Source organism: Medicago sativa, chromosome 6 (assembly GCF_051527215.1).
Source record: "Medicago sativa cultivar Bolivia chromosome 6, Bolivia_mono, whole genome shotgun sequence".
NCBI classification, from domain to species: Eukaryota; Viridiplantae; Streptophyta; class Magnoliopsida; order Fabales; family Fabaceae; genus Medicago; species Medicago sativa.
This window is the reverse complement of record NC_140754.1, coordinates 31,060,704-31,073,256: the sequence shown is the minus strand read 5'-3', so window position 1 is coordinate 31,073,256 and position 12,553 is coordinate 31,060,704. Positions and strand designations below refer to the sequence as shown.

Below are 12,553 nucleotides of genomic sequence, written 5' to 3'. Positions count from 1 at the left end.
CATCTATATGAGTCTAGAGCCATGGCATACATTGTTGGTGAATTGAAATGCATTTGAGTTGTGCATGATGATTGAATTTGTTAATTGTTAATTGACATGGTTGAAATTGTGATACGCGTATGATACACTTGTCGATATGAACTTGGAATGATGATATTGAATGATATGAATGTTGTTAATACTTGTAAGTACATGTATGATTTGTTATTCATCGTTCTTGAATGTATCTTTCATTCCCAATGTTCTCGTTAATTCTACTATGGATTATGATGATGTAATGCTAACCCTCAGTGGTTTACCACCTACCTTTCCGTATGGACGGGTAGATGGAGTGTAGGATGCTTAGACTGTATGCTTGACGTTACCGAGGAGCGGAGTTCCTCTTTTTATGTGCAAGTGTCTAGATTAGGGGCTCTAATCTAGGGTAGTACTTGCATGCTGGATTCTGTTTTTGATTATGTAGTTTTGGAGTTGAGATATTGATTGTATTTGAGATCGGGGGATGTATTTTTATTTTGAGATTTGAAGATGTTATTCATATGGTTTATATATATGTCATGTGCTATGTTATGTAACATGATAATTTATGCATGTATGTTTTCGGTTTGATGACGTAGCATCTATTTCTAGAATATATTCGTATATTCGCGTGTTTTACCGCTTACTAGAAGTAGGGTGTTACAAGGACTGGGCGGGCGAGTGTGTGAACACGCTCGCTATCCTCAGGTCCCCCTTTATCCTCTGGCCAAGTAATTCGCCCATGAGATGAGTCATGTTCGGTCTTCGAGTGTTCGGCAAACTAGGACCAGATAGAAAGATTCCCTCGCCAGGGCGTTTGGTCGAATGTCATTCCGTAATTAATGCCCAAGTCTCGAGGGAAAAATTGTAGAGACACAAACCGGCTCCTTGTTTTGGAAGTCCTCTTTGCTTTCCCCGATTGGAAGAACTCTTCTATTCTCATCCCATGCGGAGGATGAAGACTTCGATGTAAAATCTACCTTGGTTTCTGCATGAGACATTTAAAGGCTATTGTAGTACTTGAGTACCTATAGTCTGCAGAGTGTTCTTAGTTTGTGTTTCCAAGGTGTCATCAGTACCATTGATTTAATCTTGAAGTTTAGAGAACCACTACGAGTGATCAGAGTCGTTGGATGGATGACTGGATTTGATCAGGGCCGTAGGTACACCACTTGAGTGGAGAGTCGCATGTGAATAGTGACACCAGGTTCGGACCTCGTGACCTTTGGGAAGTTTGTGAAACAAGTATAAATAGTTCAAACGTTTCTTTGGAACTTCATTGCGTTTTCATTTCTCATAAACTTAGAAGTTTTTCCTAGAATTCCTTCAAAGGCGAAGTATTTCCGGACCTTCAACCTCTTACTTTCAACTCCAGTTTATCCATCGTAACAGGTAATGTTCAAATGATTCCTTCTTTCTTTCTCTGTTTTGATTTTTTAGTTCCTGTTTCAGAAACCGTATAAATGCATGCTTTTAGGGTAGAAGTTACTCCGACTCGGCGGTTTCTGCCGTTTGTTACGGTGGTTTCCACCGTGTGTGAGGAGTTCTTAGGATTTGTTGTCTGTTTTCTGTATGTATTTAGAAAAACATTGGCGACAAGCTTTAGTTTTCTAGGGTTACGCCTATTTGTTGCCACGTATGTGCGCACGTAGTCGTCCGCCTCCCTGTTTGAATTACTGTCACTGTCAAAAATATGTTGGTTTGAAGGAGAAATGAGTATGATCTTTAGGGCTGATCCTTTCTTTGCTTTATCATTTTTAGGTTTGATCATGACAAGTAATTCAAGTAGGGACAGCGGAGCGGCATTCGATGATTCCTGGGTGGGGAAGGAAGTCGTAGGAGTAGCATCTCATTTCTCGGCTGATGGTGCGGCGATGATCCCGCACTGCTTGATAGGAAGGAAAGAAGATTGGGAAATTCTCCTTCCAAACGTCTCGGATAAGGTTTGTTCGCGCTATTCAGCGAACCGTATCCCTATGTATGAGGCCGTCTTTCGGGAAGTAAGCTTTAGACTCCTTTCTCTTCTTTTCAAGTGAGCGTTTTTGACTGGCTGGAGTTGTGTCCTTCTCAGTTGCACCCGGATTCTTTTGCCTATCTGATAGCCTTCAAACTGTTGTGTCGCTTTCTGCATCTTCCAGCTACTAAAGTCCTGTTCTTCGCCATATTTGCCATTTAGCGAGGCTTGGACAAAGATGGCGGCTTTAACTGGGTATCTTTTCGCCAATGCAAGGCTTTGTTTGAGGTCCTTAATAGCGAGGCCCTGAAGTTTCAGGAGAGGTTCTTTTTGGTGAGACTGCGAACTGAGATGGCGTTGAACAGCGTTCTGAAGGTGGTGGAACGCCCCCACGATGATGTTGGGGTGGTGTCAGCGCGTGTCCCACGTTTCCATTTTTGCTGGAGTCATAATCATCTCAAGCATGAGCCTGCTATGTACAAACATAGTTATGAGAGGCTGACTGATCGTAACAAAATGAGCATTTCCCGGATCATCGGGTTTATGGGCTCCTTTTCTAGGTCAGAGGTGTTTGCTGAGGATGGTAACACTATCTTGGATTCGCGGGGGAATCCGGTTACTAAACCCCGTTTGATTGACACCCGCTCTTTAGTGCTTTCTAAGGACCCCATGACCCTTTTAGGTAGGTTCTGCTTGTTGTTTCACGTCTTCTGCTTGGTTCAGGCTTCTTACTAATGATATTATTTATGTTTTCACTTTCAGGAAAGATGTCTCACATCCGTTCCCTAGTGAACAAGGCAAACCAAAAAGTCACTGGTCAGGGCAGCAGTAGCAGGAAGAGGAGTGAGATCGGACGGCGGAGGCTTGGTTTCCCGTTCGAGTGACCGACGACCCAACAGAGGAGGAAGAGGTTCCTCTTAAGAGGAAAAGGATCGCTGCTCTTGATAAAGGCAAGCAGGTCCAAACTCAAGTTGTAGTTCTTTCCAAAGGTGCTCCTCCTATTGATGAAGGCATGTTCCAGCTTCCTAAAGTGTGGTCACAGTCCAGCCGTTTTGGTCCTCAGGCTTCGCTTTACCGTGGCGACTCTCAACTGAAGGCAATCCGTGACTTAGGGACTGCTAGTCAATCTCGTGCAGTGACCGAGGGAGTTGTTGGTGCCATGAGAGCTTTAGAGGTTGTTGTGTTCCTCAACAATTCATCCATGAAGGGGGCGGTGTGTTCTGGCGCCCTTGCTCGTGAACGTGATGAGACGACCAAGAAAATGGCTGAGCTAGAGGCGAAAGTGACCTCTTTGAGGGCAGGCGCTTCAGATAAAGACAAGATGATTGCCTTCTTTGAGGAGAAAGCTGAATCAGCGTCCCGCTTTCATCGTGACCTGAACGAGGTTCGTGCCCGGTTTGCTGTAGAAAAGTAAGTCCTTGAGGACACTATTCGTGATGCTACTCAACCTGGTGAGGATGAAACTGAAGATACAGTTGTGCTAGCTCCTCCCGCGCTGGTATACAAGCTCGAGTAACTGGAGAGGAACCTCATGGGTGTTGCACGTCACAGTTTTAACAATACCATAGAACAGCTTAAGGTGGTGAACCTTGGTGTGCAGTTCCGTGTGGACGGCTCCCTTTTCTGAAGTATGTCAGGAATGGTGAGATTGTTGACCAAGATGATGATGGCCATGTTTGAAACGCCCGTGTTTTTGTTGCCCAGTAATTTTTATTGCTTTTTTGCTCCAGTTGACCGGCCCTTGCGGCACTTGCATTGTGCGGCCCTTTGTGGCTCGTACTTTCTTTTAAATACATGCATTCTGCTCGTTCGCAATTACACTTGTCCGAAAATGTATAATTTGTTTTCAAGTATAATGTTTTGAATCGAGTGCTCGTTGTGTGAGGCTTTGTTGTATTGTTTGAAGTATTTGTCGAGAGCGAACTGTTTATCTTGTATGTTTTTACAAAACGCAACAATTCGTGTGTTGATCGCTTTTTGGGAAACGAGGCTTGAAGTGATGTAAGTCTGTTGAGGTAGGATGGCCTACCCCCCTGCAGTCATTATTTCGACGAAATGAATTAATGGCTGGAAAGTTTTGCATGCCCGTCTGCGACCTTGTTAATCTCATTTGTTATTGTAAATCAACGTTTTACTTTTTGTGTTGTTTTGCAAGGAAGAGTCCGGGCGCAAGAGTTCCGACCGTTACGCGAAGTATTTGTCATAAGTACTTCACTTCCAAGAGATCGTTTATCTGAATGTGTGTCCAAAGTTGTGTTTCGGATGTAGAACATCGGATGAACGAGGAACTCAATCTAGGTTCAATGCACTGAGGCGTGAATCACCCATCGCGAGCTGGGGTTCTACCTAGCATGTCGAACAGTGATGTCGCAGCAGTAAGCGTACATACTAAGGAGTAGGAAAATATGTTGTGTAGATTTCTCTTATCCTTTTATTTTTTGGATTCGGAGTGGCACGACTTTCCTCTTCCTTTTAATTGCTCGCTTCGACAGTGAGAAGATCGTTGTGTTGAACTGAGTATGTACATTAGAGTAGTTTGGCGTCATGTGCCATCTAAGTGTAATACTTTTTGAGTTTTTCGTCGTTTCATGTTATTGGAATTGTGCCTTTGTGGAGATCTTCGAGTCCGTAAGCCCCCGTTTCGGTCTTCATTCGGACTCTGTAACGTCCCTCACAGTTGGCGGCGAGTTTCCCTTCTTCAGAGTCCTTCTGGTTTCGCCGGAGGACGAGGTCACTTACTTTGAATTCTCTCTTTATGACCTTTTTACTGTGGCGAGTGGCTATTTTTTGTTTTAGCGCTGTTTCTCGCAAGGCAGCTTGGTCCCTGACTTCGTCGACAAATTCGAGTTCTTCACGTGGATTCACCGTGTTGTTGGCTGGGAAGTCAGTGTTGGCGTCAGTCCGCCATGTGAGTTCAGTTACCTCAATGGGTATGACCGCCTCTGTCCCATACGTGAGTCGAGAAGGTGACTCGCCAGTAGTGGAGTGGGGAGTAGCTCTGTAGGCCCAAAGGACCGTATGCAACTCTTCAGCCCACTTAGTTTTGGCGGTGTCCAGTCTCCTTCGTATCCCTTGTAGAATGACCCTGTTTGCTGCTTCGGCGAGGCCGTTAGCTTGAGGGTGCTCGACGGTGGTAAATCTTTGCTTGATTCCAATCTTCCTTAGGTAGTCCTGGAAACTTTGGTCTGTAAACTGAGTTCCATTGTCAGATATCACTAGGGTCGGTACTCCGAATCTTGCTAGGATGTTCCTTTTGAAGTACGTTTTTGGCAGTGATCTTTGCTAATGGTTCAGCCTCGATCCATTTAGTTGAGTAGTCGATGGCCAATACAAGATATTTGAGTTGTCAAGTGGCTTTAGGGAATAGTCCCAGAAGGTCAATACCCCACCATGCGAAGGGCCAAGGGGAAACTAGTGACGTTAACTCAGCGGGGGGTGCGAGGTGCTTGTCCCCGTGTCGCTGGCATTTGTCACAAAGGTTTACGTAACCTTGGGCATCTTTCAACATGTTAGGCCAGTAGTATCTTGCTCGTAGGACCTTTTTGGCGAGAACTTTAGCACCAAGGGGTTGTCTGCAGATGCCGTCGTGGCCATCAACGCGGACTTCTTGGGTCTCGTTAGGTCCCAAACACATGATAAGTGGTGTGATGAAACCCCTTTTGTATAAGGTTCCCTCCACTAAAGTTAATGAGCACGCCTTTTGTAACGCCCTATTTCTATTAGCGATAAAACACGTGAATAATGCGATTATTCAAGAAATAGAAGTCACGTCTCCATAAGTTCACCGAAATATAACATGCATAAAAATTCAAACAACTATGCAGCGGATATAATTCATACATCTCCAAGTATACATGTCATAACCTCCAAATATATCAATACATTCAATCTTCAAAACCCGACAAATGGGTAAAATCTCCATAACATAAATAAATCCAGAATATCATAAAACTGACACCTAATCAGAGCTTAATCTAAGACTCAAAAAAATCGATAACGGAGATTAGCTCCCGCTATCCAAGCAATTACTAAGCGACTCACCGAAAGAAAGCTAGTCCTGCACTTCGTCTATCCATTCATACAAACAGGTAGGCGGTCAAAACCACTTGGGGTAAGCTTTACATCAATCATAATCAACATAAACAGTTATGAAAAGTAAGCATTTCAAATCAATTTCATTATAGATAATTCCACTTCAATTATGTGCATATACATTCATTCACATAGTCACAACATCCAACAAGTTATACCAATGCACAAATCCACAAATTCACATATACAACTATGACACAATTCATCAACTAGTCCAATGCATGCAATGTTCTAGACTCTTCTAGATACATGCAGTACCCTCACCAACAACAAGGGTCGTCACCTCATGATGCAACAAAAACATCAAATACATTGAATATCCTAAAGCATTGAATATCCTAAACCATTGAATACAAAGTATTCAAATCTGAATATCCTAAACCATTGAATACAAAATATTCAAATCTCACTACTGGATGTAAACATCCTAAGAGTCAATATGACTATGATGCATGGACATACAAGCAAAGACTCAACAATGCAAAATCACCTCATATATATATATATATATATATATATATATATATATATATATATATATATATATATATATAACAACAACAATGTAAGAGATCACCTCCATTTACATTAATCAACTCCAACCACAATTGCATTATCAAGCATTTACGTCCACACAATCAACAAGTCATAATTCAAATAACAGTCGTCATCACATCAACACATAATTATCATCATAATTATCAACAAACATCAACATCAACTATATCATATAATTTAACAATTCCATACAATTTCTCACAATTCAAGTAAAGGAGAAAATACAACACATTATGATCAACATCATACTCAACACATATCAATCATTCATACATCCTCCTATAATCATATAAAGCTATTCACAAAAGATTTTCAAAGTATTCGGCTCTAAAGATCATTTTCAAAAAAGTTCGTCTCTCATTTTACAACTTAGAATAATTGAAACAAATGAACCAAAACCAAGTAAATAAACTCTAGAGCCTCAACTATGTATACACTTAGATCACATATAAGTGTAGTTGAATATACATGTGCGTTTCACCGGCCGACCACGAAAAAATCATCAAAATCACAAAGTTATGACAAGTTCGTATCATTTCTTCCATAGTGCAAAATCAATTCATTTTCAAAACAAAACCAACTTATATTCAGCAAGACATAGGTTAAATACTCTTAAGCCTCTTAATTAAACTCCTAGTACTTCTATTTTTGAGGTTTGGAAACAATCCATAAGTTTTGAGTTGACTTAGAAATAGTTATGCGAATTTTCATAAAATTTTACCGAGACCTCCTTGGAGTATTTATATCATAACTCAAAATCTAAAAATCATTTTCAAGTCAAATCAAAGCCATTGGAAAGCTAACACAATTATCTAAAACTTTCATGTTTACACCAAAGGCCAATTCAAAACAGAAATGTGTGAAAAAGATGCAAGAACGCGAAATAGGGTATGTTGTCACTGTGCAACTCGCCCCAGTGAGAAAATCACTCGCCATGGTAAGTTAGACATCTTTTGTACTCGCCATGGCGAGCTATGATAGGTAGCTCTCGGGAAAAACCCATTTTTCACCCCGAAATCCCAATTTTGACTTCCCAATGCCCAAATTTGATCCTAAGGTTTGTGTAAACGTTCCTAAACATGAAAAGACACTCAAATCCATATAAAACTTGAACCAAAACATCGATTCAACAAAAATCACCATTTGACCCATTTTTCATGAAAACCTTCAAGAACAACACAAATTCACTTCAAGCTCTATGATTATGATTACCCATGGCATCAATCATCAACAACAACATCTCATAACAACAACAACAACATCATTTAAACATGAATTACACCACAAATCAACAACAACATAGCATAATTCAACAATTAGAGCTCAATTCACAATATACATGCAATTTCACACATTATGAAAAAGGCGCAAGATCTATTCGCTGGAGCTCAATTTCACCCATTATGAACATGCAATTTCATCATTAACAATCCAATTATGAACAACTTCATATCCTCAAACATATCACTAAAACTATAGCACGAATTTCAACAAATAAGCTCACATTATCACTTATCCAAATTAAGCACTTATGCAAAGAATTAGGGAAAAGATTACAACTAAGTGATTATGATTGAAATCTAACCCCCTTTCCTCAACAAGCAATAATACTAGCAAAAGCTTCAATTAAACTCCTAGAATCTCCAACCCTTCATTGTTCTTCAAGCTTCACTCTCTACAAACCCTCTTCTCTTCCTCTTGCTCTTTCTCTCTCTACCTCTTCTCAAAACTTGTAAAATGTTTGTGAAACCTTATCTCTCTACAAAACTAGAGCTTAAATAGTGTCCACACTAATGGGTTTAACCCTTTAAACTCTAATGGGCTCAAAATTATTAAAAACTAACTCTCAAAGTTTCTATCCTCACACGGTTAAAAGTTATCAAATAATTACTGGTTCAAAACTAATTACCACTACCGCATAGTAACTTAGTAAATATAACAGTTCTCACTTGAAACACTAAAAATAACTCTCGCCAAGAAATTACTAGTTTACCCTTGCTCACAAAATCACCAAAATACCCCCCAAGTCTAAAATGACTAAAATACCCTTCTAACACTGAAATCTACTCATCTCAACCCAAAATACACAGAGGCAATTAATCACATATAAGCACATATAAACACATATTAAAAATAATTAAACACAATTCTACAAAAATCGGGCTTTTACACCCTTCGTTTCAGCCTTGTCCTCTCGTGTGGGTCGGAAGGAAGTTCCCTGTTCTCTAGGTAACGAGAAATGGGTCCTCTCCAATCTACCATCCCGATGATTGAGTTGACTTCAAGGAGTTGAGCGTCTCGTCTATGAATGCTTGGTTCATCAAGAACTTCTTGAATGACGGTTTTGTTTCCGCTGGCAATCCGCGTGCTTGCAAGCTTTGAAAGAATGTTTGCCCTGGTGTTTTATTCGTGGGGAACATGAGTTACGTCAACTGTTTCAAATTCTTTCATTTTCTCTAGTACCAGCTGGACGTACTGTTAAAGGTGCTCCTCTTTGACCTGGAATTCACCTTTGACTTGGGAAGCTACTAGCTGAGAATCGGTAAAGATTTTTACCTTTTTGGCTCCCAGGTCTTGAGCGATTCACAAACTAGCTAAGAAGGCTTCGTACTCTGCAATGTTATTGGAAACAGGAAAAGATAAACCAAGAGAGATTTCCACAACGATACCTTTGTTATTTTTTATGATTATCCCGCCCCTGCTCCCTTTGGAATTGGATGATCCGTCTACGAAGATGGTCCATTCTTATGCGTTATTCTCGATCGGGAAAGTCATTTCGGCAAGGAAGTCAGCGAACACCTGCGCTTGTAGTGCCTTTCTGGATTCGTAGCGTATGTCGAACTCGGATAGCTTGAGTGACCACTTCATCATCTGACCGGCCACGTCGGGGTGACCCAAGATTTGTCTGATGGGTTGGTCTGTTCGGACTATTATCGTATGAGCTAAAAAGTACTGCCTCAATCTTCGGGCTGCTGTGAGGAGGGCGAGAGCCACCTTTTCAATTCTTTGGTACCTCGTCTCAGGCCCTAGCAACGCCTTACTAGTGAAGTAGACTGGTTTCTGTCCATCCGACGTTTCTCTGATGAGGACGGCGCTTACCGCATCAGAGGAAACAGAAAGGTATAGGTACAACACTTCACCTTGGTCGGGTCGTGAAAGCACTGGTGGTGCAGAGAGGGTTTATTTGAGATGCTTTAAGGCGCTCTCGCACTTGTCTGTCCAATCGAACTTCGTTTCCTTTCGTAAGAGTTTGAAGAAAGGAAGAACATGTTGAGCGGACTTAGCTCGTTGAGTGTTTGGATGCACTTTATTATGGGGTGTTGGAAGCTCAGTAAATGCTCAACATTTATCTGGGTTTGCTTTGATTCCTCTTTTTATTATGTAGAAACCAAGGAATTTACCCGCTTGAACTCCAAAGGTACATTTTTCTGGGTTGAGCCGCATGTTGTACTTTCGAGTTTGTTTGAACACTCTCTTGAGATGAGCGGCATGATCCACCTCTTGTTGGGATTTTACAATCATGTCGTCCATGTAGACTTCAAGAATGTCGCCCACAAGGGCCTTGCATAGAATTTGTTCATCATACATTAATAAGTAGCCCCCGCATTTCGTAGACCAAAGGGCATTACGTTGTAGTAATAGTTCCCTGATTTGGTCATGAAGGCTGTTTTCATTTTATCTTCTTCGGCCATGGGCATCTGGTTGTATCCAGAGTAGACGTCCATGAAGGATAAAAGTTTATAGCCGGAGGAATTATCTACGAGTTTATCAATGTTAGGAATAGGATATGCGTCTTTAGGGCAGACCCTATTAAGATCGGTATAGTCAACACACGTACGCCATTTTTCATTAGATTTCTTGACAAGTACAACATTGGAGAACCATGTAATGTATTACAGCTTTTTCAACAACCTCTGATTTTTCAGGAGACTGCTTCCTAGGTCGCTGGGCTACATCGCTTACACCGGGATCTACTGTCAGCTGCTGACAAGCGATGCTAGGGTCGATTGTAGGCATGTCGGCCGGACTACATGCGAATAGATCTGTGTTCTCCCTGGTTCAGGTGATCAGTTGTGCTTTGACAAGTTCAGGAAGATCCTTGCCGATCTTGATGTATTTCAAGGGGTCGTTCCCGAAAGGAACCAGCTCGAATTCACCGTCAGGAATGGGTCTAAGAAGTTTTGCGTTGAGCGGATCTTTATTTTCCATCTTTTGTACCTTAAGGTCTTCCTTGGTGAACCTGGAATCAAGTTCGACCAAGTTGGCATCCAGAGTGCTCGCAGCAGCTTTCCCTTTGTCCTCAGCAGGTTTGCTGGATTGGGAAACCGAGTTCTAGGATTTATTATCCTGGAGGAAACATCTCCTTGCAGCTTCGATGTCTCCATTGAGAGAGGCGAAGACGCCCTCTTTTGCATGGTATTTCAACTTCAGATGAGCGGTTGAACATCCAGCACCCAGTTGGACGAGCCCGGTTCTTCCTATGATGCAATTATAGAGAGAAGGGTAGTTGATCACCAGGAAAGGGATCTTTATTGTTTTCTTGGCCTCCTTCTCGCCGAACGCCAAAGGTGGTCTTCCTCTATGGTTGGAGGGGACCAGCAAGTTGACGCTCATGAGCTCTTTGAACTTTCTCTTCATGTTTCCCATGGAAATGTCTAGTGTTCCTCCCTTGATGACGTTGGCAGAGGGGAACTGTTCCCAGGTGCATGAGTAGGGGGTGATTTCCATATTGTCGGGGAAATCACCTAGATGTTCTACTAACATGGCGATGGTTTTCCCGGGCTCGGTGCCATAACCAATGAGCTCGACGGTCTTTCTTTCTGCCTCTGGGTTCTTTACGAACTGCTTGAGCTGACCCCGTTGGATGAGGAGCTCAATGGCGTCCTTCAAATGGATGCAGTCATAGGTGGTGTGTCTGTGGCATTTGCGGAATCGACAATACTTTGTTCTATCGACTCACTTCCTCTCTTGAGATGGGGCATTTGGTGGCTTGACGCCAGCTTCTACTAGATCGGCTACGACGATCTCGGCGAGGATTTTCTCCCTTGACATGGCCAAAGAAGTGTACTCGGTGAATCTTTGTCTTCCTTCTTTTACTCCTGGAAGGGCTTTTTGGAGGATTCAGCGGCAGGCTCCTCCTTCCTGGATTTGTTGAGGTTGTCCGCGTACAGCTCCTCTTCATAAGCTATGTAGATCTTTGCGATCGTGAGGAACTCGTTGAGAGTCCTTAAGCGATCTATGCGGTCAACTTTCTTCACGTTTGTGCCTTCGCGCAAACCTTTGGTGATGAGGTACTGCTTCATTGTTTCGTCGGCACCTCGTACCTGAACAGCTTCTTTGTTGAACCTCTTGATGTAGTCTTAGTGAGGCTCGCTCTTTCCTTGAACAATGGCATCAAGGGATGCCACCGTTTTTGGCTGCGTCCTTGAAGCGGTGAAGTGGGTCGTGAACTCGTAACAGAGGTCAATCTATAAATCGATGGAGTTTCTCCTTAGGTTTTTGAACTAGGTGACAGCTCCTCGCCGTAGTGTAGTGACGAAAAGCTTGCATTTTATGGCACCTTGCACCGATCTGTACGTGAGAATTGCCTCAATGTTCTCGATGTGCTCGTCCGGGTCTGCCGTCACGTCGTATGAGTCCATTTGCGGGGTTTCACCAGCCCGCGGGGAATAAGAGCTTCTCAGATGTGCCGTGTGAATGGGTCGTAAGTGTTACGGTCATTCTGAGTATCGCGAGTGTCCTTTGAGCTGGAGGATGACCAAGAGCGCTCGTTATGTCTTGGTGGAGACCTGCTTGGAGCAGATCGTCGAGGAGGGGATCTCCTAGGGAGAGATCTCCTGGGTGACCTCCTTCTCGTTGATCTTCTGGTGTAACTTGGAGATCTGACGCTTACTGAGTGCCGCGGGGATCTAGAACGTGACCGGCAAGGGC

General features: G+C 42.5%; 1 protein-coding gene across 1 annotated transcript; it reads right to left on the bottom strand.

Annotated features, from left to right (window-relative positions):
- Window positions 1–4,558: 4,558 nt before the first annotated feature.
- On the bottom strand, window positions 4,559–5,606 carry LOC146914504 (uncharacterized). The gene is made up of 2 exons (XM_085721079.1): window positions 5,462–5,606; window positions 4,559–5,157 (listed from the first exon to the last, which is right to left on the bottom strand). Exons 1-2 carry the CDS (start codon window positions 5,604–5,606, stop codon window positions 4,559–4,561), a joined length of 744 nt encoding a protein of 247 aa, XP_085577205.1.
- Between the last annotated feature and the right edge of the window lie 6,947 nt (window positions 5,607–12,553).